The following is a 26,590-nucleotide window of genomic DNA, read 5'->3' as shown; positions in this document are numbered from 1 at the left end:
CCATCCCTTTTGTTGTTGCTGTTGTTTTAGAAACATGGTCTCACTCTCTGGCCCAGGCTGAAGTGCAGTGGTACAATCATAGCTCACTGTAGCTTGAACTCCTGGGCTCAAGCAGGGAGCCTTAGCCTCCTGAGTAGCTGGGACTGCAGGTGTGTCTCATCTTTACCAGCTCACTTTTTACTTTTTAGGAGACAAGGTTTCATTGTTGTCGAGGCTGGTCTCAAATTCTGGGCCTCAAGAGATCCTTCCACCTGCGCCTCTCGATTTGTTGGGATTACAGGTGTGAGCCACCACACAGCAACCCTCCATTCTTAACCAACTTCTGTTTAATTTCCAACAAATAAGAGGAAAAACAAATTGTCCACCTTGAAAATAATGACATAAATCATATTTATAATTTCTATGTGTACACTTGTGTACATACATACACATAGAACTTTTATTAGAACAAAAATATATAAGCAAAGATCCCATTAAAGTTCATCCTTGGCAGTAACAAGGTACAGATATGAGTAAAAAAAGGTAAAAACATGCAAGTATACTACACCATGGGCTATATTTTCAAAAATACAAAATTAAATCATCTTTTGTAAAAACAAGCTTCCTCACCTTTTATTAAAATTTATATCCAGAATGCAAGAAAATAGTTACCAGTGTAAAACAATATCAGAATTCAAGTTAACATCTTATATTTAACTACTTTGAGTTTTCCAAACATTGTCTAAGCAAACACATTCTCTAGGACAACGGTTGGAGAGTTAAGGGAGATACAGTTTTCTAGGTGGAAATCAGTTACGGTCTCCTATGCAAGCTGAGCAGTTGAATTGATTGTTACTCTTGTGTCGTAAGCATTGAGGCTCATCCAGTACTGATTAGGATGGTGCGTGGTGGATAATCACTAGTCCCTTTGTGCACCAAAACTCAAGAGTTCTTACGGGTTTGCTGAACATCATGATAGAAAGAAAAGGTACCATTCATTTTCTTAATTCTAAGCAATTTTCTCCACTTCTCCTTACTGAACTAGACACATCTGCTTCACACACTGCAATATAACCGTTCTATCGGGAATTAGAGCACCAGATAATCACAAAAAAGGACAAAGACAAGTGTTTCCTTCTAAAAGCAATGGTAATCAATTGTTTTAAAACAGGCGTGTTCATATTGTCCTGTAATCAGAACATAGAAATGTGTCCTCATAATAAAGGTACTCTTTTCTAGGAACAATGCATTTTTTCATTATTACTAACAACACACACAGCATCTAAATGATCTTTTATCTCTTCAAAGGCTGTTCATATTCCCTAAGATCAACAACATTGCAACTGAAACAAAAAGCAGCTGGCTAAAATACACAGTATGCACACACGCACACACATGCAACATACACAAATTTGTTCTCTCACATTAAACTCTGTAACAGTAAAAAGCAATCCTAAATAGTTGTTTCTATTAAACTGTTTCTGTCCCAAAGAAGAAAGAAACACAGTAATATATATGATTAGGGGTCACGATTCTAAAATCGTTAGCTTTTTTTTTATGATTTTGTAGTTCCTTTGATTTAAAATTTCCTTTACCACTTTCAAGCAAGGTGCGGCACACTTAGCTTCATTGTTCTCCTGGGCGTAGACAAGTGCGAAGTGACCCCGGTTAGGGATGTCCTGAACGCAGTACGCTGACAGCACAGGAGCTGCAATCACAGGCCTCTAAACACTGCAACCACCGCAACAGTCTCTTGGTAATCATTTAGTGCATTACTAACTGTTTACCTTGTTAATTATCGTTACATTATGTGGATAGTAAGAATTTGGTTAGCTCTCTCTCCCTTTTGGCCTTTTCCTGTATTTTACAAATTTAGTTGACATTCAATCTTTGGTCTTCTAAAGACCTTTGGTAAAATAGGTATGCACTTATCAGCAACATAAATATTTGACACAACTAAAATCACTTTCATTTATTCCCTAAATGTTCCCCTACAGTTCTGGAGATTTCCAAAAACTTGTAATCAGTATAGCAAAGCAGGTGCTACCGTTGCCGAGATTAGAGGACTTTTTATACTGTACACAGTCACTTTTTTAATGGAGATACTTTAATTATAAGCATAAAAGCAGAAAAAAGTAAAAGGATGGAACAAGAAATTTTGAAAATTATGTTGTACTGCTTATAATGTTCACATAATCCCCAAATATAATAACTCAGTCCTTTAAACTGACTGAAAAGCATATTCCAAATGCATTTGCTTATTCACAGTGAAGTATTTGGGGATGAATCAGAGGTAGTCCAAAACATGACCGAAATTCATTACGTGACATTCACGTTGAATGTGTTTAGTCACTAAGCAACTATGGGTTTAAGATCTACGATTGATTATCCTGTCAAATTGCCTCCCAGCATATTTAAAATCAAGCTGCTCTGCTGCTTTGTCAGAAAAATATGTGATTGCTTATGCATGTCAGTGATTTACACATACACACATACTTGGGAATGAGACCCACAACAGAGCAACCTGAAGTTATTCTGTTCTTCAATCTATAGTATCTATTAACGCTTTAGTTTTAAACAAAGAAAAACCATATTTTATACGACCATGAAGCTTACATAATGTGGTATAGTGAGTATGTCCCCAGTTAATCTGTTCCAACAGGTATAAGAAAAACATAACAGTATGTGTTTAAAAGTTACATTCACTAAAGGCAAAAGAAGGTAATCCTACGTGATTTAGATTTTCCATAGGAGAATATGGCTGAAGCAAGCTCTCCAGTGATAATATTCAAATAATCTATGTAAATTAGAATGGTGAAATGTTTCCATCTATGCAATCCAACTGGATGTTAATGTAGGTATTTAAATTATGGAATGCTTATAATTTCACAGGATTCAGCAACTGATAAAAGACAAGACAGTAAGAGATGCTGAGCCTTATTCCACATCAAGTGGCCTTGCATAGGCTTTGCCTAGCCAGAGTCTCAAATCCCACTGAGTGCTTTTGAAAAGGGGCATTTTTCTCTGTTATAACACAGGTACTATTTTTGGCCTCACAAAGCCTCCAGTCTAGGCATTAAAATCCCAGCTATAGACAAGTGCAAATCATCCTAGAATTTGCAAATACGCCATGGCAGATGTCACTATCTTCTTGTCAACCCTCACATCACCACTAGTATTCCCATAGGCAGAGGGGAGACTGACAAAGATATTTACGCTGGAAACAAGCGACTCTGACAGACTGCAGATACTTAGTACGGGTTGACAGCTGATTAATGCAGCTTAGTAGATTTCATGAAACAGTCTGCTTCCTTAAATAAGGAGCACATCTCCAGCGATACTACACGATACTACCCAGGTACCCACTGGAACTACACAACAGATCACTTGATAAGTCCTAATCTAATGGTCTTGAAAGAGTTAATCTTCCAAACAGACTACAGAATAATTTATACACTAAAAATATCAAGCACAACTGATTACACATTTAAGTTTTTCAAGAGGAAAGAAACACAGAGCTAAGGGCACTCTACTTTCTGATATTACAGGGAGGAACAGAGACAATACCTTGAATGAATGATTAGGAGACTCCTACATGGGGATTCTAGTAGGGGAAACCTGGGACTTTGGTCTTTATGAGTAGCTGTTACATTGGCAATATTTTAACTATCTGATGATAGTGAAAAATCACTTGAATATTTTAAAGTTACACACTTGATTTTCAAGTAAGATACTCTTGGCAACTTTTTGAAGGGCACAGTTTTCGATTCACTATGTCTGCTGACATACAATTCAAACATAGTACAATACAGAAATAAGTAAATAAAATTCCATAAAGAACAAAGGAATCACACTGTGTACACTTAGCAACACAGCAATTCATACCAAGCATCAAGAAAAGAGCATAAAATAAACTGCAGAAAGCATTCAGTTGAGCCTGGTTCACTTTTTAGGGTTTGGGTATCTGAAATTTGCAACACTGGCCTAAATCTTACCTTTACTATGTAAGTTTGATTTTGATAAGAACTAGAACTTGGGTAAAGTTTTGTAGGCAACTTACACACACACACACACACACACACACATCCCAGCCATAATTTGGTATTTTCCAAATATGCTTAATGAAAAGAATCATTAGCAAGTATATCCAGTTAACTTTTGTTTTATGTATATAGTTGCAAATCAGTAATTTGCTCCCGTATGTGACAGCTTTGCTACATTTATTAGAGACGGGGTTTCACCGTGTTGCCCAGCGTGGTCTGGAACTCCTGAGCTCAGGTGATCTGCCGGCCTCAGCCTCCCAGAGTGCTGAGACTACAGGTGTGAGCCACCATGCTCAGCCCATAATTTAGTTATTTATCTGGCTGCATGCACAACTTGTATCAGAGAGCGGCAAACATTTATGAGCACAGGTATAGCTACCCAATGCTAATTCTGCCAACCGAGAGTTTGTGGTGTTGGTTGTGGTTGTAATCGTTGATGAGCCATTAACTGATTTATGTTCAGCCTTTCCTTTTGTTGTCTCATTTACAAAAAAAATTGATCCATTTATAAATAAAGTTCTCTATTCATTTTTCCACTAGAAATCTTCATAAAGTGGAGAAGAATGCAACTGCCCATTTGTGGCACTTCCGATATATGTCCGCACAGTCCTTCACCTGAATGCATCCAGCGGCTGACTCTCCCCCAAGCCCTGAATCATTCCTCAGTCAACATGTAACCGTCTTGACCGGCAGACTGGAGATGTGTTCAGAAAGCGGACAGCACTTTAACTCAGAAACCATGGCAGCAGCCAGGTGAAGGTTGGAAGTCTCCTCCATCACTCTGTTTTCCTAGACTTCTGTCAACAGGAAAGCAAAGGCGGAGAGGAGCCAGGCCTCCAGCAGCGTGTGCGTCTGGCCAGGAAGGGGGTGCTTTCTTAAACGGAATCCACCTTTACCAGATTCCTGTGGGTAATTGGTGGAGATGGTTTGCATTTAACCCCATCTGCCACTTCATTGGAGCTATCCACAAAGAACATCTTGGCTGTACAGAGCGAGACTATGATTCTCCTGTATTCCTCCCTGAAGTTTTGGTTCAGCAGCCCGTATATAATGGCATTGAGGCAGCTGTTGAAATACGCCATGTAGTAACTGGCCACAAACAGCCACTCTGGGATCCTGGGCACCATGCTGGCCGGGTCGGAGGCCACAGCCAGACCAATGAAGTTCAGAGGAGCCCAGCAAACAGCAAAGAGCACGAACACCACAAACATGGTGACGAAGTTCCTCAAGTCCTGTGGTTTCAGCCTGGGCTTGTGGTCAGGCTTCACCCTGCGTCGGATCTGGAGAACCAGGATCCATATTCTCAGGTAGCAGAAGGTGACGATGACCATGGGGACGAGGAAGTGGAAAACCACCAGGGCGACGGTGTAGGCAGAGCTGACGGGCTGCGCGAAGGTGCAGGAGTAGATCCTGGGGTCGTACTGGAGGGTCCCCGCGTGGAGGTTGGGCAGGACAGCCGCGAGCGTCAGCAGCCAGATGAGGAGCACGTAGCAGAGCGAGTTCTTGCTGCTGTACAGTTTGTCGTAGCGGAAGCTGTGGCAGATGTAGCAGTAGCGGTTGATGGCAATGCCGGTGATGTTGAAGATGGAGCCGATGACGCTCAGGCCCATCAGGAACCCACTGACTTGGCAGTGCAGGGGCCCCAGGTACCACCCGTTGTTAAATATCGAGGTCAGCACCAACGGGTACGGGTAAACGGCCACCACCAGGTCTGCCACCGCTAAGCTCACCACGAAGATATTTCCTGAAAGAGAAATGTTTAGGAAACGTCCATCAACGATAGACTGGATAAAGAAAATGTGGCACATATACACCATGGAATACTAGGCAGCCATAAAAAACGATGAGTTCGTGTCCTTCTTAGGGACATGGATGAATCTGGAAACCACCATTCTCAGCAAACTGAAACAAGAACAGAAAACCAAACACCGCATGTTCTCACTCATAGGCGGGTGTTGAATAATTAGAACATGTGGACACAGGGAGGGAAGCATCACACACTGGGGCCAGTTGGGGGGGACTAGGTGAGGGACAGCAGGGAGTGGGGAGGGATAATGAGGGGAGAAATGCTAGATATAGGTGATGGGGGGGATGAAGGCAGCAAACCACCTTGCCATGTATGTACCTATGCAACAATCCTGCATGATCTGCACATGTACCCCAGAACCTAAAGTACAATAAAAAATAAATAAAAATTAAAAAGAAACAAAAAAGAAAATGCAGTGAATACCAGTTCACACTGGGTTTTCTGTTACAATTGTTAAACAAGGAACTACCCCTGCAACTCTGATGACCTGATGTCACAGCAGCTACCGCTCTGCAGATGAACTGGAGGCCGTTCCAGCAGGAAGCCAGCCCACTACCACCCATCATATCAAGTCCCAGGTTCACACGTTCCCACCTCCCCAGAACACGGCCTGTTCCAGGCTCAAAACGGCTATCTTTCAAAAGGTTGGTTTCTCTTCTCTTGAATTACAAGTCCTGAGATCAGAATACTTGCATTCCATCTGTTGTTCTGGAGCCTTCTACACCTGAGAAATCTCATATCACATTATTTCTCAGCCAGCCACAACTTCCTTAAGTTCCAAGTCTTCACTCCCTCTCTAGTTCTTCAGCAGCTCTCAACGGGCCTCTAGCTTCTGATCATCCCACACACAGGAATTGAGAGAAAGAGGGCTCTGCTGTCAGCCGCCTGGATGAGAACGTGGCTTCATTCCTTACTGACTGTCTAACTGGGGCAAGTTACTTGACCTCACCAAGCTTCCGTTTCCTCGCCAAGACGATGGGATAATGAGCATCTTCCTCCGCAGGTAGTGCTGAGCGTGAGATGTCATGATCTGTGACCAGTACCATGGACAGTGGCTTACACCATAGAAACGTTCAGGTTCTACAACTCCCCCACCTTGGACCAAAGGAAAATGCAGAAATTCTCTTTAGATTTTTATGAAGAACTTATGTTACAAAACTTAAACCCTGGTCTATTTGATACTTTTCTAAATTAATATGACAACACATATTTAATTATAGAAAAAATAACTCTAGTCACCTTTTCTTTTTTTTTTTTTTTTGAGACAGAGTCTCACTCTGTCACCCAGGCTGGAGTGCAGTGCTGTGATGTTGGCTCACTCCAGCCTCCGCCTCCAGGGCTCAAGCAATCCTCCCTCCTCAGCCTCCCAAGTATCTGGGACCAGAGGTGCATGCCACCACACCTAGCTGGTTTTTGTATTTTTGTAGAAACAGGGTTTTGCCATTTTTCTCAGGCCGGTCTTGAATTCCTGGACTCAAGCCATCTACCCACCTCAGTTTCCCAAAGTACTGGAATTACAGCTGTGAGCCACTGCTCCCAGGTACATTAGTCCAATTTTAAGAGATGTTCTTCAAAGACGGTTTTTTCTTTCAAGGCTCTTCAGCCTTTGTTTTTTACTATTCCTTCTGCCTCCAATTGCTCCTCACAGCAACTTTCTAAATGCTGCCTGTTCTCCCAAGTCTATCTCAAATAGAAATACCAGAAGCCTTTGCTCATTTGCTCACCTAGTGGTAAGAGCTTGAAAGCTCTTTATATACTGCTTTTTACTCAGATTAAATTATAATAAATTCAATTCAACTTACATATTAAATGCATATATTAATTTTCTTTGAATTAATCCCATTTTACAAATGCTTGGTGGAAATTAATGAAGCCACAGCCTCCACACAGGAGGAGGGAAACAGGAATTGAGAGACAGGAAGTGCCAAAAATATTACACTAGAGTAAGCAGCAACACCAGAGTACACACAGAGCTAGAAGCAGTGAGGAAAGGGGTGCGCTAGACAAGGATGGAGGGAGCCCCAGGGGGAGGGACAGTAGCTTTCACCCCCTATCCTATTCACCTGAAAGCCAGGCTTCCCTGCATCTCCGGACTGTGGACCCTGAGTACATTTCCTCATATTTGCCTCCTAGATTGTACCTAATACAGTGACTTCTGCTCATACCCTTGATGAGTTAAAGTGTCACCTCTCAACATGTGAAATGAAACAGCCCATAGCAGTCATGAGGAAAGAAAGGTAACATTTGTGCCATTCAGTCAGGAATTTCAGATAAAGTATTATAAAAGCAAATTCTTTAAAAATCGGTTGTATTCATCCAAATTAAAGTTACGAAGGCAAGTTTATTTTTCCCACAGATCACTTTCAATTAGCGTCGAAACATTTAAATTCCTAAGAGGCATATTTTAATAGATTCTCAGCTCAAAATGTTTAATGCTTTGAAAGTATCTATAATATGTGAAAATCTGTTTCAAATTAAACTGTCATTGTAACCGCACATTTTTGCCCACAGTGTCATGATGACAAACTGGCCCTAATAGAGATTTATTTTTGAAAGAGCTTAAAAATAAAATCACAAATGAGGTCATAAATTTCTTTCGTGGCTGTAATACTCTCCTTCATTTATTTTATAGTAATTACATTGCATTACTGTTCAAGTAATTACATTCATTAAACTATTAGTTTAATTTTCTTTGAATTAATCCCATTTTACAAATGCTTGGTGGAAATGAATGAAGCCACAGCCTCCACCCAGGAGCAGCTGTCAGGTGGCTCACATAAAGCTTTAGCAGATGCTTCTGTGTGCATGTCCGGGGTGTGTGTGGCATCCGGGGCAGAAGGGGAAAGGGAATTGCCTTTTTGCTTTTAGGAACTTCACCAGATAAGAGTCATTAAATCATCTAATCGTAATCATACACATTATACTTTCATCTATCCCATCCTCAAATCTATCTAACTCGAGACATTTGGACAATGCACCCATTTTTACAGTCATCCAGGACTGTAAGCAATAAGCTTAATAATGCATTCTGAAATGTAAAATAGTGTCTGTTAATGGGTACTCATTTCTTCTCTGTTGGATTTAGTTCCAATCCTTACTGTGGCAGAATCATGGAATCGTACGATGTTAAGATTGAGAGATGTGTTAGTGACCTCCCTGGATAATTCCTACTTTTTAAAGATGAGAAAAGAAAAGCGTAGAATTAAATTGGATGAGAGTCGAGATTATACCAGTGCTGTGAACTGGTTAGTTTTGTTCGATGTTACTTCCCTGAGAAAGCTCCTGTACTCCTACGTCCACATGCGACTCAGAAATTGAGCCCTGTGGCTAAGTCCTGGCTTACGGCCGCCCCAGGCATAATTCTAAAAAGCATATTAGAACTAGAACATTATAAAGAGAAGATGAGGGAGGAAAACACCTAGAAGGCAGTATGCTGGCAACAAGATGAATAGCCACCAGCCTCGTGCTGATTCAAGCACCACCTGTAGAATGCATAGTAAATATTTGTTCCCAGGAATAAAACTTTAAATCGGATGTTAAACATGGCGTAGATATGAATAAAATCAGTTAACAAACAACTGAAATGCCAGATTGCCTGGAGTGCCTTCCTCAGAACTGGCCCTGTGAGTCCCCTCTGGCAATGACCACGGCAACGCGGTACTGCTGTTCTGTTTATTGCAATTATGTCTACTTCTCCCCATCTCCCAGTTCTCGGCTCTCAGCTAGGTGAGGACGCTGCCTGTCCCAGACACCTCCCTCCACCTTGAACAGTACCCGGCCAAGGGTTAATAAATGTACAGTGGATTTATATTGTGTCAACTTTCGTTTCTCAGCTCTGGGTTAGCATTCCCCACAAGAGGCAATCGTATGAGATGTTGGAGGCGGAAGGGCAGCAGCAGCGTCGTCTGTGCTCAGAATGTCTGTGTCGACTGCCAGACGCCACTGCAAGCCCAGCACTCTGGGCTCATCCACTGCCCGGCAGGACGGTGGGCGGCAGCAGTGTGCCCACAGCTTCTCCATCTCCTGTGCACCTCCTCCTAGCTTGGAAGAAGTGAGAGGCCAATTCACAAGGTGACTTCTGACCATCCTCCAGTGCTCCAGTCCTTCCTCCCAGGTTCTAGCTTCCCCTGCGTCTCCCCTGACATGTGGCTTTCCTTCTCAACTCCGTGGACTCTAGACTGCAGGAGAAGACAGTCTAGAAGTACTGACAGACAGAAGCAACAGCCTCAAATTCACTATTCAATCAGCTCACACAGCTGCTCTAGCGATGTTGCTTCTCAGATCAATTGAACCCAGACAGATACAGAAGTTGGTTATGGAAGTGGACCAACGAGAACCTTCAGGAGGATTTCTCTGTATTGGTTTTGGGTTACCTGCAGTTGGTTCTGTCATAGACTAAATTTAAAGTATTAGAAACCCTATTTCCAGTGGTTAAGGGACACTGGTAGTCAGTCTGCAGGGGAAAGAGAATTCCTTGAGACACCTGTACCCACCTTCCAAGGTGAAATGATGTCTTTGCATCCTCTCCAACCACTGAGACAAAAAGCAAAATAATACCAACCATATGATTGGTTGGTCCCATATGATGGGACAAGACGTACCAAACCAACCCATTTCCTGAGTGACTCAAAAGACTGTCGGCATTGACTGGAGCCTGGAAGGCTGCTCAGCCACCTTATCCAATGGCTATGATCTAAATACGTCTCCCCCTAAATGTATGTGTTGATACTTAATCACCAGTGTGACAGTATTGAGAGGTGGGGCCTTCAGGAAGTGATTAAGTCATGAGGGTGGAGCCCTCACAGGTAGAATTAGTGCCCTTATAAAAGAGGTGCCAGGAGCTGTTTTTCCCTCCACCATGTCAGAACTCAGCATTCATCCACGCCAGGAGACACAGCAAGAAGGCACCATCCTGGAAGCAGACAACAACTCTCCCCAGACTCCAAATGGCCCGGTGCCTTCATCTTGGTCTTCCCAGCCTCCAGAACTGTGAGAAACACACTTCAGTTATTTACATCTTCCCAGTCTAGATTGTTACAGCAGCAGGAACCGACTAAGACACCAATGGTGCTTGAATTGTTCATATGGTTGCCCCTTGGTATCAGCAAGACTGGTTCCAGGCTCCCCACAGACACCCAAATCCATGGATGCTTGTGTCAGTCCGTTCTCACACTGCTGATAAAGACATACTCAAATCTGGGCAATTACAAAAGAAAGAGGTTTAATGGACTTAAAGTTCCACCTGGCTGGGAAAGCTTCACAATCGTGGCAGAAGGCAAGGAGGAGCAACTCACATCTTACATGGATGGCAGCAGGCAAAGAAAGCAAGAGCTTGTGCAGGGAAGCTCCTTCTTATAGAACCACCTGGTCTTGTGAGACTTATTCACCACCTCGAGAACAGCAGTGGAAAGACCTGCCCCCATGATCCAATTCCTCCCTCCAGGTCCCTCACAACACACGGGATTTCAAAATGAGATTTGAGTGGGGACATGGTCAAATGATGCACTCAAGTCCCACAGCTGGCCCTGTAGAACCTGTGAATATGTGAAGTTGGCCCTCTATATCTTTGAGCTGCACATTCCTCACATATCATATTTTCAATCCATGACTGGTTGAATCCACAGATGTGGAAGCCACAGGTATGGAGGGGCCACTGCAGTAGCTAGGAAGGCTGTAAGGAGGCATTAGCAGGCACATTCAGACGACTCATAACACAGACTCAGCAAATCTGTGCTGTCCTCGGCTGATAACGATTCCCCTTTTAAGAAACAATGTTTTACTTCCTACTTGGCCTTAGTAGAGTCTGAATGCTTGAACACGGTCCACCAAGTGACCATGTGATCTGAAAGCTCTCTCAAGGACCAGGTGCTGGTGACCTACCAAATCATAAAGTTCCCCATCACAGCATCAAACAGAAGCTGTACATCCAAGGCCTGGCTCCAGCAGCTCATGGAGGCACAGGGAAACACATGAGCAAGTGGCTCAGAGGCCCATGGTCCACATTCCCACCACCCTGCCTCATTCCCTCAGCATGCTCCTATGGCCTCATGGGGACATGCCCCCGATCAGCTGAATAAGAAAGAAGAAACTTTCTTGCCCGGTTTCCATTTGGTTTTTCATGACCTACTGACACTATCTGAAATTGGACGGTTTCAACGCTACAGACCCAATCCAATATGGCCCTGAAAAAACAAGGATGGAGGAAGACCCTCCCAGGAAACAGAACTTCACGCTGGTTGTTCATTTTTCCTGGAAGGAGAGCACACCATGGGTTCAGATCTGCATTGATTAAGCGGCAGTGGTTAGATCAGGGGTCCCCAGCCTGATGGGGACAGTGGCTTAACGTTCAGTTGGATTCATGGGTGGTAGCTAATGGTCAGCTTGATCAGGTTGGGGATGCCTAATCCAGCTGACCGTTAGCCACAGACCGGGTCCGTGACCTGTCAGGAGCCAGGCTGCACAGCAGGAGGTGAATGGCGCCTGAGCATTACCACCTAAGCTCCCCCTCCTGTCAGATCAGACAGAATTACAGCCTTATAGGAGTGTGACCCTATGTGAACCGCACATCTGAGGGATCTAGGTTGCATTCTCTTTATGAGACTCTAACTAGGGCCTGATGATTTGAGGTGGGGCAGTTTCAACCTGAAACCATTCCCCCACCCTGGCCTGTGGAAAACTTGTCTTCCATGAAACCAGTCTTGGGTGCCAAGAAGGTTGGGGACCACTGAGCTAGATGGGCAAGGACTTTGAAGAAATGTGCTTAGATAAACGGTTACTGGGCTCTGGAGAAGGCATAGGCATGCAGACCTCTCAGAATGGACACTCCGTGTGACAGTATTTGTGTCTTGATGATACAACCTGTGGATATCAGTTATCTGTCCTTGGCCACCAGCCCTGGACCAATGGGCTCACAAAGTTGTCGCAGCAGCAAGGATAGAAGTTATCACGAGCTCAGCAACAGATTACTCCTCACGAAAACTGATGCAGACACAGCCACTGCCGCACTGCTGCGTGTCCAGCCTGCCAAAAGTGCAGATCAACACCAACAGAGCACCGTTCCCAGGGGAAATCAGCCAGATGCCGCTGGTGGCTGGATTACATACCACTTCCATCATCAAAGAAGCAGTGGTTTGTTCTGACTGGAAGAGAAGCAGACTCTGAATATGGCTTTGCCTTGTATACCTTTACAAGCCCTTAAGTCTTCCTAACATCCATAGACTGACAGGATGCCTTATCCATTATTACCGTATTCCTCATAGTATCGCTTCTGACTAAGGAACTCATCTGACTGCAAATGAAGTATAGTAACGGGGCTATGTCCTCGGAATTCACTCACTTAACAGGTTTCCCATCTCAAAATAGCTGACCTGGCAGATCGGTAGAATGGTTTTTGAAGGTTCAGTTATGGCAGCAGGTGGGTGAGCCTAGGGTACAGACCCCTAACGTGTGGTACCTTCTCTAAGTCAGTGCTTAATGTAGAGTTGTTCATCCCATGGCCAGGATTCTTGGATCAGAAAATCACAGGTGGAAATGGCAGCTTACCTTCTCAAATTACCCTGGGGATAGCCTACCGAAATGTTTGCTTCCTTTCCCTGGAACTTCAGGTTTGGCAGAGCCCATTACCACAGCAAGCCTGGGCTCCAGGCGGCTTCTGCTCATCCCCTGCCTTTCAGGTGTGGTGCCATAGACACTGCTAATGCTTGGCCCAGGCTGCCTTCACCAGGCTGGCAAATGTCTCCTGAAAGTGGCTGTGAGTGCTGGGCATCTGCATTTGTCAAGGACAGCACCCTCCCCCAGAGAATGCCTTCAGTGACAAAGAGCCACTGATACAGGGGTAGAAATGACCTGTCCCTTCGCCTCAAGCAATGGAAACTCTGCTGGCTTGATGCCCAGAGGCCCCAACTTATGGATCAGGCCAAGTCTAGGTTTACCTGAGATCCCATCCCTAAGTGATTCTTTCCCCTGCCCTGGTCTGCTTCTCTCTTTTCTTACAAGCTCCCCCGAGAGGGCTCCCAAAGCAAAGCAGGAGCCTCTGTCTCGAGTTCCGCTTCCAGCAAACCTAAAACCGACCTTCGGCTCTGTAATGAAGCTGGGTGGTTTCCTAAAGAGCTCCTGGCTTCTTGATGGGAAAAAGAAGCTATTTATGATGGTGCCTTCCAGAGAAGCAAGCCGGCTGTACTGGGTGGGGGTCACAGACTGTAGGTGCTTCCTGGCACTGCTCTTCTGTGCTTCCATCCTCACTACGTGTGCATCTGCTCCCAATATCAAAGCAACGTGAAACCACACACACGTGCCTGGCAGCTTTTCTCCTTCTGAGACTAAGGTCCTCACTGAGGACATGAGCCTTTGCTCTCCCACGGCGAGCCCAGAGCCTGGCGCATAACAGGTGCTTGGGAATCGTTTCCTGAATGAATTCATGTACCCTTGGCCTCTGAACTGCACCCTCAGAGAAGCAGAAATCGCTTGCATTTCTGCTCGTATCCACTAAGGGGCTGGTTTTCTCAGTAGGCCAATATTCACTCCTCCTTCATGCACTCCTATTTCAGCCTGGACTTTAAGCCTGGGGAAAGCAAGATCAGCGGCCCCCTGAATTCCTGTTCACGAAGACTAAATGAAACTGAGGGTGCCTGAACTGAAGCATCACTCGCCCCAAGACCAGTCTGGTTTAATAAAGAACTATTTACAAACGTGGTCTGTAATTTTTAAAATTCCATGTGCATACATGTTAATTGTATGACCATGGAAAGCTGAGCACTGCAGGTGTGTATGGAATATTCTCTGGCAGGACAAGGGAAAGGGAAGAGCCTCCCTTCGAGGCATCAAAGCACACAGTCAGTGTTTTAGATTCTTCAATGTAAAAGGACTATCCTGTAGAAACTTGTCTTTTCAGATTACTAGAAGCAGCGTACACTATGAGTTTCGAAACAAAACCCCAAGTCAAATCCTGGCCGTGCCACCTGCTAAGGTGACCTCGGGTAAGTCACAGCTTCTCACAGCTGCAGTCACTTAATATGGACTAGACCAAGCTGCTTAGGGCCGTGGTGAGGATTTGAGAGCATGTGGCCCATCTTCCCTTGCAGGGTCACTCCCTCGTGTCTCATTTCTATTCCCGTGTTGGTAACCACACGTGCAGCCTCATGGAAGGTTCCTCCCTGGCATGACGTCCTGGCTAGGCAGGATCCTCCCTGATCCCTGCAATAAGTCAGGTGTCTCTCCATAGCCAACGAACCTCCTCTCATCCCCTGCCTCTCCTGCCATCAGCCTCACTGCTCCCCTCCACCTTCCACACATGGCTCTCCACAGCCACACGTGACAACTCATCCCCCTGCAATATCCAGGCTTAAGCAGCTCCACAGGATTCAGTGACATTCTCGGTGACCCTTCTCCCGGCCTTTCACTCCTTAAACCTTCCAAACTATAATATGCTGTTCATGTGACAGGCCACCAAGATCACACCCCACTGATGAGACACGCTGTCCACATCACACCCCACTGATGAGACATGCCGTCCACATGACACTCTATTCATGGGACACATTGCCCACCATGCACCCTGTTTATACAACACACCATCCACAGTGCTTCCTGTTCATGTGACAATCAGCATCACACCCTGTCCACGGGACGCACCGTCCTCCCCACACCCTGTCCATGGGATGCACCGTCCTCCCATACCCTGTCCACGGGATGCACTGTTCTCTTCACACCCTGTTCACGGGACACGCTGTCTCCCCACTGCTGATTCATGGGACTCGCTGTTGTTTGAACACACTGTTCCATCTGAGCACCTCGGGACTCCCTTGCCTCCTGGACTCCACGTGTCCTCCTGGCTCTTCCCTCTCTCCCCACCCCTCTATGTCTCCAGGCCCCCATCCTGGTCTCTCATTTGAGTGTTGACTATCTGCTGCTGTGGAGAAAGTTAATAGAATCAGCACTGCTTTATGTCACACACAGTATTATACCCTGCACACCTGACGTTGTACACTGTGTTGTGTATACACTGTATACACAAGAGACCAAGGACACTGGAGCATCATATTAAGACATACACATCCCTGCTTCTTCCAGTCTGGATTTCAGTCCGTGTTAAAGGTGAACATCCTGCAAAGAATTCTGCTTATTTTCTACATGTGGTTACTACCTTCTGAGAAGGGCGGTTTAATGAGGCATTTGTAACATGTCAAACAACTGCAGTACAGCCTGACTGGTTCCGCCTTCACCCTTAAACTGAGGACGAATTACTCATGCTGTACATTTATTCATCTTAGAGAATTTAGGATGAAACTTCAACAAAAACAAAAACATAATACTTCAGCCACATTAATGGGCAATCCAAAAAACCCTACATGAACTCTCTTTATGGTAGGAGTCTTTTTTCCCTAGGCACTTTTCTGAACCTTGAAGGACTCAGTGAAAACACTCTTAAATAAATAGATTAATTGCACTAAACAGTAATGCTAAATTGCTAAATCCAAAAGAGTTTTAGTAAAAATGGTACAATCATAATAGTGCTTATTTATATATCAAAGTTAAATTAATGAGAGGAAAAGAAGTTAACACTGCAAAAGTATTAAATAATATTCTCATAAAAGTAGTTTTTAAAAAGTTAAATATGTTAACTCTATTTTTATGTACTTAGAGTATTTAAATACCTACAGGTTGGGCGCAGTGGCTCACACCTATAATCCCAGCACTTTGGGAGGCTTAGGTGGGTGGATAGCCTGAGGTCTGGAGTTCAAGACCAGCCTGACCAACATAGAGAAGCCCCATCTCTACTAAAAGTACAAAATTAGCCAGGCATGGTGGCACATGCCTGTAATCCCAGCTACTTGGGAGGCTGAGGCAGGAGAATTGCTTGAATCCAGGAGGCGGAGATTGCAGTGAGCTGAGATCCCACCATTGCACTCCAGCCTGGGCAACAAGAGTGAAAACTCTAGCTAAAAAAAAAAACAAAAAACCTATAAATGTGAAATATTGCACTCTATCTTAAAAATAAAAATATAGTTACCCATCAGAACTATAACTCTACACGAAGAATACTAAATAACAAAAAGAATTCATTCTGCCTCTGGGAATGTTATATTTAAGTCATAATTCACTTTAAGTATGCAGCAAGTCATTTAGTCCTTACAATATCAGTATTGTCCCAAATTAACAAGGGAGGGAACTAAACAACTTAGGTCACGTGCCCTACTTCACACCAGTGGGGTGGCAGAGCCAGGGGTTTACTCCAGGCATCTGGTTCCAGAGGCCATGTGCTTCAGAGGGAACATATCCCAAAAAACATTATCCATAACAGCACTGATCTTCCATAGATAAGGAATGCTTCATCCATAAGGATATGTATCTATTATATATACGTAAAACAATCTTTTTAAAAAACGTACTTGGTAAAAGACTATATAATACCTACATGGACATAACACAAATGAGAATTGTTGAAAGTACTCCAAACTCAGAGGGAACAACTAAAGGAGCTAAAAAGAAAAGTGAAAATAAAAGGAAAACATAGAATGAAAACTAACTGGCAAAAAAATCCTAAAAGTTGGAATTTAAACTATGTCTTAAAATAAAAATGAATGAACCAGAATTTTCTCTTGAAACAAAATCGTGTCCTAAGCTCCTTACTCTATAGACGAACACAGGAGGCAACCAACCGATATTTAAATAAAGAAGAAGGGAATGAACACATGAAGGATGGAAGCACATTATCCCTTTGGAGACCACAGGTGTTTCATATTCCTAAATGTGTTCGGAAAATCAAAGAAGAAATACTAATTACTGATCATACATTTTTATAATCCACCACTTAATAACTGTGAGAAAACAAAAATGTAAGTTAGCAAGCTAGTTCTCCAGCAGGTGTTTCTTCAAAACACATAATGCCCGTGTGTTACTCTCACATAGTTATGCTGTGTCTCTATCACTGATCAGTTTCCTTGAAATTCCCTCACTGATTCTGTCTCAGTCTGCTGCTATTTCACATGTGGACTAGTTTCCACACCTCCCTAGTATTATGTTGTTCTCTCATCCTAAGATAACAACTTTAAAAATTTCTTATGATTGCTTTAAGCTCCAGCGACCATCTACCAACCAACTTTTGCATTTCGCTTGAAAAGGTTTTCTGCTATGTAAATATGCTCCTATTTTCATACCTTTGTACTCCATGTCTTATCTTTGTTTGGAAATAAAAAGAACACAAATTTCTAAAGTGCCTTGATAGAAAGTAATCTCTTTGAAAGTAGGTGCCACGTTTGACCCAAGCTCAGCGTAGGACCTTGGATTTTGACAACCCCTCAAAAATTTACCAACCATTTACATTCTGCCTTATACATTAGGAATGCAGGAAGTATTTACCCAAATAAATGTTCAGTTCAATAAGCACCAGAACTACTCGGTATGAAAGCAACTGGGCACGCTTTTAAATCGTTAACAACTCAATTTCGCCTCCACTAACCGGAGTAATATTCAGCACCATGGCTGCATTTCATTTGTGTCTGTTCTTCTGAGACTGATTCCTCCAATTTGATTGCCAACAGCGCACGGCTCTGTAGAAAGACAAGTATTTGAGCACTTCATTCAGAAAAATCCAGTTTATTTCTTATCTGCACACTGTAACACTAAAAATCACTGAGATGTCACATACAGCCCTCAGGTCTCTGGTCAACTTGATTATTTGAGAGGGGCAGAAATGAGGCTGCTGATTAAGGCACTGTCTTCCTGAGCAGAGAGGGCACCAATGAAACAGGCAGAGTTCTGTGCGTGCATAATCGCTTCTTTAACAACAATCCACTCATCGCCTCTTTGGTACTAGAAAATTCTAAAGTATGTGAATTTCCTTTTTAGAAAAACATGGTATTTCTGTCGGTGAGGCAACTTACAAATACTTAGGAAGAAAGGGAAAACTCCAGGCACCTTGTACGGATGCTCCATTCACTTCAGCTATTCTAGTTATTCTTTTTTTTTTAACTGCATTTTAGGTTTTGGGGTACATGTGAAGAACATGCAAGGTACTTGCATAGGTACACACGCGGCAGTGTGATTTGTTGCCTTCCTCCCCTTCACTGATATCTGACATTTCTCCCCATGCTAGCTCTCCCCAACTCCCCACCCCCCGCTGTCCCTCCCCTATTCCCCCCCAACAGACCCCCAGTATGTAGTGCTCCCCTCCCTGTGTCCATATGTTCTCATTGTTCAACACCCACCTATGAGTGAGAACATGTGGTGTTTGGTTTTCTGTTCTTGTGTCAGTTTGCTGAGAATGATGGTCCCTATGAAGGACACGAACTCATCGTTTTTGATGGCTGCATAGTATTCCATGGTGTATATGTACCACATTTTCTCTGTCTGGTCTATCATCATTGGGCATTTGGGTTGGTTCCAGGTCTTTGCTATTATAAACAGTGTTGCAGTGAACATTTTTGTGCATGTGTCCTTATAGTAGAACGATTTATAATCCTTTGGATATGTACCCAGTAATGGGATTGCTGGGTCAAATGGAATTTCTATTTCTAGGTCCTTGAAGAATCGCCACACTGTCTTCCACAATGGTTGAACTAATTTACACTCCCACCAACAGTGTAAAAGTGTTCCTATTTCTCCACATCCTCTCCAGCATCTGTTGTCTCCGGATTTTTTAATGATCACCATTCTAACTGGCATGAGATGGTATCTCAATGTAGTCTTGATTTGCATTTCTCTAATGACCAGTGACAATGAGCATTTTTTCAGCCCCAAATCTCCTGAAACTGATAAGCAACTTCAGCAGAATCTCAGGATACAAAATCAATGTACAAAAATCACAAGCATTCCTATACACCAATAACAGACTTAAAGAGAGCCAAATCAAGAATGAACTGCCATTCGCAATTGCTACCAAGAGAATAAAATACCTAGGAATACAACTCACAAGGAACATAAGGGACCTCTTCAAGGAGAACTACAAACCACTGCTCAATGAAATATGAGAGGACACAAACAGATGGAGAAACATTCCATGTTAATGGTTAGGAAGAATTAATATCGTGAAAATGGCTATACTGCCCAAAGTAATTTACAGACTCAACGCTACCTCCATCAAACTACCATTGACTTTCTTCACAGAACTGGGAAAAACCACCTTAACTTCATATGGAACCAAAAGAGAGCCCGCATAGCCAAGTCAATTCTAAGTAAAAAGAACACAGTGGGAGGCATCACACTACCGGATTTCAAACTATCCAAGGCTGCAGTAATCAAAACAGCATGGTACTGGTTATTCTTTTGAAACGGTGCTAATGAAGAAGGAGCAGAATGAGCTCCAAAGACTCTATGAAGATTTAAAGTGACTTCCAAGGCATGATACTTTTCAATGCAGATATTTTTAAAACAAAACCATCAAATGGCAGGAGCTTTAATCTAGGACTATTTTATCCTTGGTTAACTTCCAAAATTGCCAAGAGAAAAATGATGCTGGAAGCCAGTGAACATAAACTCTATCTTATCTGTGATTAATTTAACATTGAAAATTCCTGCCAGAAACACTTTCTTATGAAATAAATAGCTGGAGGAACCAAAGGTCAGACCCAAATTCAATCATGTGTTTGAGAGTCTGAAACTACTGTCATAAGCTTTACGGGGAATTCTGGGAATTACTCTGACACATTTGTAAAAACTTAGGGTTCCGTAATAATGTACTATACAAACCAGGATAAAAAGTCATAGAAATCTGAAGAACAGCTAAGCATACAAGGGGGGAAAATCAATAAAATGTCTCTAAAAGGAAAAAATGGCCTTGAATCAATAATATCAAATAGTGTGGAAAGCTACAGGCGGGAAGCTGCAACAGTGCCAACAGGAAATCTCAGACTGGAGATGGCATGAAGCATGGGCTCAGCTTATAACCATCGTCCACATCTCTACAGTACAAGGTACGTCGTAAGGTTTTGAATGGCAACATGCTTGCCCAAGAAAGCTACTGCAGTGTCTAGAGTTGATTCACTTAAAGTTAGAGAACAGCTGAATATTGAAATAATAAGTCTTTAAATCTCAAGCTTACTTTCTGCAGAGAGATAATGGTTATTACAAAAGGGAAAACTCAGACAAGGAATATTTTGTGTATTTTGCATAATGTCACAAATGGGAATTTGATTCTAAACCATTTCTGGCTGATTTCACTTTCTTCCCATTCACATCATCTACTTGGTTTTTAAAAAACATACACTTAAAAATATATGAACATTTAAAAAATAAAAATAACCTAAAAAGAACAAATCACCAGATGCATACTAGTAATAACATCATAATACTATTATTTATACCTCAAAATGATGGGTAGATGGGTAGGTAGGTGGGTGGTGGATAGATGGATGGAAGGATGGAAGGATGGATGGATGGAAGGATGGGTGGATGGATGGATGGGTAGATGGATGGGTGGATGAATGGATGGATAGGTAGATGGATGGATGGGTAGATGGATGAAAGGATGGGTGGAAGGATGGATGGATTGAAGGATGGGTAGATGGATGGAAGGATGGGTGGATGGATGGATGAGTGGATGGAAGGATGGGTAGGTAGATGGGTGGGTGGATGGATGGAAGGATGGATGGATGGGTGGGTAGATAGATGGATGGGTGGAAGGATGGATGGATGGGTGGGTGGGTGGATGGATGGGTGGAAGGATGGATGGATGGGTGGGTGGATGGATGGATGGGTGGGTGGGTGGATGGATAGAAGGATGGTTGGTGGATGGATGGGTGGATGGATGTTTGGAAGGATGGGTGGATGGATGGATGGATGGAAGGATAGGTGGATGGATGGATGGATGGGTGGATGAATGGATAGATGGATGGATGGGTGGGTGAATGGGTAGATGGATGGGTGTATGAATGGGTGGGTAGATGGGTAGGTAGGTAGACTGATGGGCAGAATCTAAGTTTATCCTTCTAGTGGCATCTTAAAACAGCCCTGGTACATTCAAGATTTGAATCAGATCTGAGGCCCAAAGTCCAAATTTGCTCCATACTCTGTGTATTCTGGTAATGTAGAATGGATCAATATAACATTCTATAGAGACCTGAATTTTGTGTAAGAGAGGCTTAGCACAGGCCCAGTGTCAGCCACCCAGCCAGAGGACCGTTCTGGGAAACAATTTTTTTTTTTTTAACATTTACTGACATTTAACCCTCCTGTGCCTACAGATTAAATAATAATAAACTGCTTTTGACAGGTATCTTTCTAAAATGTATTATACCTCTGTCTTAAGTAGAGCACACCACACACGATGACACCTCTCCCTGATGGATCAGGTGACGATTAATACATATGTCAGTGCCCTGCACTGCCGTTCGTCGTGAGCAGGGTTATTTGCATCTTCACAATGTAAGCACAGAAGGTCGTGCTTGTTCTATGTTTCAAACTTGCTTTTAATGAGTCTATTTCAACCCATGCTGCTTGCTATTATATGCCATTTCTTTAAATGTGCCAATCTTCCTCCTAATTTCCTGCTCATAATCTACAGGGACCTAGACACTGGTATCACTGTTTGATGGGACTCAAAGTTAGAACAAATCAGCTGTGGGTGAGAGCCTGTCACTTTTGCTAATTTCCACTTATTGGCTGTATTCTACTTCCATTAGATGGCCAGATAATTGAATTCTGAATAGACAAGATGGTATTGTACTCTTGCCTGACACTGTTTAAAATAAGTTTTATTTAAGTATAATGTACATATAGAAAAGTGCACGAATCATAGGTCTTTGGCACAATGGTTTCCAACAAACAGAGCACACCCTTGTGAGGTGTACCCAGAAAACACCCCGACACGGTGTTACTTGTTTTGTCCTTTTCAAAGTGTTCTCATACGCGCCATTTCACTCAAGTCATTGCAACAGTCTTGTGAGGCTAAACAGTCAGGTATCATCTGTAATTCGGCAGGGAGAATGAAGTTTCGTATTTAGCTTCACTGATTTCTGAAATCAGAAGGTGCACAGCAAGGACCGAGTCCTAGCATTGCGTTGCCAGAATCGTCCACTATGCTATCAAACTTACTCAGAAGACGTGACATAGCAGATAAATTCTATTATCACATTTTTGACAAGGGCTGAGTGAATATTCTGTCAGCACCACAGATGCCAGTGGTTGTCTGCAGCCTGCCTCAGCTGTGACTGTCCAGTGTCACCAACACACAGATTGATAGCCATTTTTCATTTCTTCCCTGGGAAGTCAAATGTCAGCACATTCCCCTGAGAGGAGGAAGGTGGCATCAATCACTGCAATTATCCGGGCTTTCCAAAGGAAAGTGAGAGCTCAAACTGTAGATGCCTTCACATTCTCATTTCTTCCATTCTCTTCTTCCCATCCCTTCATTCTTAAAACCAACTAAATTAATTCAGCTGAAAAATCATGCAAACTTCTACCAAGCTTTGCCGAAACTTACATTTGAATCAGCTACCCTTACGACTTTCCAAATCACCATCCATTCTGAAACCCTCAAACGGCTGCAGCTGTACCTATAAACGAAAAGTCCCTATTATAAAAATATGGAGCTTCTAAAGCTCACTAAGCTCACTAAGGGTCTTCCAGGTAGCTACAGGAATGAAGTATGTTATAGACCGTCCTCTTAAGGATATGCCTTAGCAAATAAAATACAAAGTGTGTGTAAGGAGCCCTTTTCTTAAGTTCTTCTTCAGAAAACACAAGAAGTAAAACTGTTCAGGCGTGAACACTTTTGGTTTTTATTTTATTTCACTTTATTTTTTTGAGATGGAGTTTCACTCTTGTTGCCCAGGCTGGAGTGCATAGGCAAAATCTCAGCTCATTACCACCTGTGCCTCCAGGTTCAAGCAGTTCTCCTGCCTCAGTCTCCCAAGTAGTTGGGATTACAGGTGTGCGCCACCACACCAGCTATTTTTTTGTATTTTTAGTAGAGACGGGGGTTTCTCCATGTTGGCCATGCTGGTCTCGAACTCCTGACTCAGGTGATTCCCCCGCTTCGGCTTCCCGAAGTGCTGGGATTACAGGCAGGAGCCATGGTGCCCGGCTGTGGACACTTTTTAAATGAAACGTTCTGCAGGATTCAAACTTCCCAAGGGCTGCAGGTGCTGCCAGCGAGGGATGAGGCTGAGCCCGGAGACCAGCGAGGAATGAGGCTGAGCCCGGAGATCCGCTCCAGGAACTGAACCCTGCTCGCACTTCCAGTCCCTGTGAACAACGTGAAGCCTCAGTTTCTCCTCTGTAAGGTGAGTTAACAACAGCGCCAGACCACGAGGCGGCCCTGGGATTCAGTTATCCCAGTGCTCACAATCTGTTTGGTCCAAAGAAAGCCTTTTTTTTTTGAGACGGAGTTTCGCTCTTGTTACCCAGGCTGGAGTGCAATGGCACGATCTCGGCTCACTGCAACCTCCGCCTCCTGGGTTCAGGCAATTCTCCCGCCTCAGCCTCCTGAGTAGCTGGGATTACAGGCACACGCCACCGTGCCCAGCTTATTTTTTGTATTTTTAGTAGAGACGGGGTTTCACCATGTTGACCAGGATGGTCTCGATCTCTTGACCTCGTGATCCACCCGCCTCGGCCTCCCAAAGTGCTGGGATTACAGGCGTGAGCCACCGCGCCCGGCCAAGAAAGCCGTTTTTATTGCTAGGAAGGAATGAGCCTCTTCTTGAAGGCAGAATTCCTCCAGTTTAAGTCAATCACCTACGAAGTGAGCTTATTCAATTTACTAACCCAAACTCAATTCATATCACTAGGTGCTTATTAACTAATTTTCAAACTGAAAACGGCAAGATCATTACAGGGAAAAACGGCAAGGCTGAGCCTCCCCAAAAGGAGCTCAACAAAATGAGAGCTTTTCTCAATTCCCTGTTTAGAACAAAAATATTGATCTTGGCAGACATTTAAGTGCGTGTTTTCTTTCCCACCCCTTCTCCCAAAGGTTTCTCCAAATAAAAGACTAGTTTCTTCAGAGAGCCGAGCATCTAATCATCACCCAGAGTCTGAACATCCGGTATCCTAACAGCAAAGTGTCCCCAGCTTCCCACCAGAACGAACCAGTTCAATTCCTTGCTCAGAGGAAAAAGCAAGTTTAAGTCAAGCACAGAATTATCGGTAGTTGCATATTCCGCGTAAGGGCAGCCCCTCCTGTCACACAGAACAGGAGACAGTGCAGCTTCTGCGTCCACAGTGTCCCCCGCGTACCCGGCCTGCTCGGGGCCTCCTTCCACCGCAGGCTCGTGGCTGCCGACCACTCCCAGCGGCAAAACCGCAGCGGCTGCTCCGTCGTGGTGCCCGCTTCTGCGTTTCCACATTTCAACAAAGTTAGGAAAAGTAAACCACGTGTCGGACCAAGCCGCGGGTCGGTTCGAACCTTGCAGAGGCTGTTGAGGAACTTCCCGCAGCCTGGAGCCGACGCGTCTCGTTCTGGTAAACCCGAGACAGGACACCAGACCCGGGCGTCCCCGCAGGGGAGAGGGCCCGGCTCCGGCGGAGGGTCCCACCTCGCAGGGCCGCGACTCCGGGTCACCGAAAGGCACTCGAGCGGGCCGGCCGGAGGGAGAGCGACTCCGAGCCCGCGGCGTTTCGGAACCGCCCGAGGCGTCCGGGGCGCGAACCAGGGGCGCGGCGCGGGCCCTACCTGCGTTCCGGAGCTTCTTGTTCCGATACACAGACAGGATGACCAGGAGGTTGCCCAGGACGTCCACCACGATGGTGAAGATGAGGACGCAGGCCAGCGCGGATGCCGGCCACGAGGGCACCGGCCGCGCTGCGTCCCCGCCGGGCACCGGCCGCGAGGCGTTGGGCAGCGCGCTGCCGTTGCCAGGCATGGTCCCTGCGCGCGTCTGGGCCGCGGGGCCGCCGCCTCCCGGGAGCTTTTCAAGGCTCCGCCCGGCGCTCCCGGCGCCCACGCCCCATCCCGCGCGCCCCTCCACGCCGCGCCCCTGGACGCCGCGCGCCACGGCCAGAGAACAACTGGTGCCCGCAGCGAGCCCACCGGGACTCCCCGCCCGCGGCCCGAACCCCGCACCACGGGCCGACAGCGCCCCGCTGCGGGAAGCCGGGCCCAGCCGCCGCGCCCCGGGGACGGTGACCCAGAGGCCTCTCCTCGCGGTGGGGGCACAGCGCGACCACCCGTTGTGTTTCTTCTCTGGAGTGGGACTTTTCACCCAGCAGGGCCAGGCTGCCCGGGCTCAAATCCGACATGGGACTGGGACGAGTTCCCCAGTCACCGGTGCCCCAGCTCCCTTATCTTCCTTATCTGCAAAATGGGAACAGATACTGTCTCCCTCGTTAGCCTCATAATGAGTAAAACGTGAAAAGATCAAGGACGCTCTTCTGCTGTGTATTGCACCGTTTAACGTGGTGCTAGATATTTCCGATGGTGAAATGAGATTTTAAAGAAAAAATGTAAAAAGCAATACTTGCAGCTGATAAAAATGTCTGTACTTTCTTAGGTACCAGTGAAAATGAGAAAGAATGCGCCATCAGATGGGTCTGATACCTGGCAGCAATGTAAAAGTGCGAGGGAACGGCTTAACCCGCTGTGTGCAGTGAGAGAAAACTTCGTGAAAATCGTGAAAGGACATGTAAACAAACGGAGAGACCCGCAGTGTTCCCAGATTCAAAGATTGAAACTGTCGTTTTCCTCATATACTTTATGCCAGCCCAAGAAAACTATCCAATAACCGGAAGTCCCTCTGAAAGAGTAAAAAGAAAGTGCAGGAAAAGGATTTAATAAGATGAATAGAAGTACGACCTACCACTATCAAAATGTGCATTAAAAATTATA

At 44.5% G+C, this 26,590-nt stretch overlaps 1 protein-coding gene across 1 annotated transcript; it reads right to left on the bottom strand.

Annotated features, from left to right (window-relative positions):
- Positions 1–610: 610 nt before the first annotated feature.
- On the bottom strand, positions 611–25,650 carry MTNR1A (melatonin receptor 1A). Its single transcript, XM_002745162.7, has 2 exons — positions 25,439–25,650; positions 611–5,766 (listed from the first exon to the last, which is right to left on the bottom strand). Exons 1-2 carry the CDS (start codon positions 25,626–25,628, stop codon positions 4,898–4,900), a joined length of 1,059 nt encoding a protein of 352 aa, XP_002745208.1. The 5' UTR covers positions 25,629–25,650; the 3' UTR covers positions 611–4,897.
- Positions 25,651–26,590: the final 940 nt, after the last annotated feature.

Source organism: Callithrix jacchus, chromosome 3 (assembly GCF_049354715.1).
Source record: "Callithrix jacchus isolate 240 chromosome 3, calJac240_pri, whole genome shotgun sequence".
Taxonomy (NCBI): Eukaryota; Metazoa; Chordata; class Mammalia; order Primates; family Cebidae; genus Callithrix; species Callithrix jacchus.
The sequence above is the reverse complement of the archived record's forward strand: the minus strand, read 5'-3'. Positions and strand labels throughout refer to the sequence as shown.

Coding starts and splice junctions, on each gene's coding strand:
- MTNR1A (XM_002745162.7), bottom strand. CDS start 25,628: ATGCCTGGCAACGGCAGCGCGCTGCCCAACGCCTCGCGGCCGGTGCCC. Junction 5,767..25,438: donor CAAGAAGCTCCGGAACGCAG/GTAGGGCCCGCG, acceptor TTTCTCTTTCAG/GAAATATCTTCGTGGTGAGC.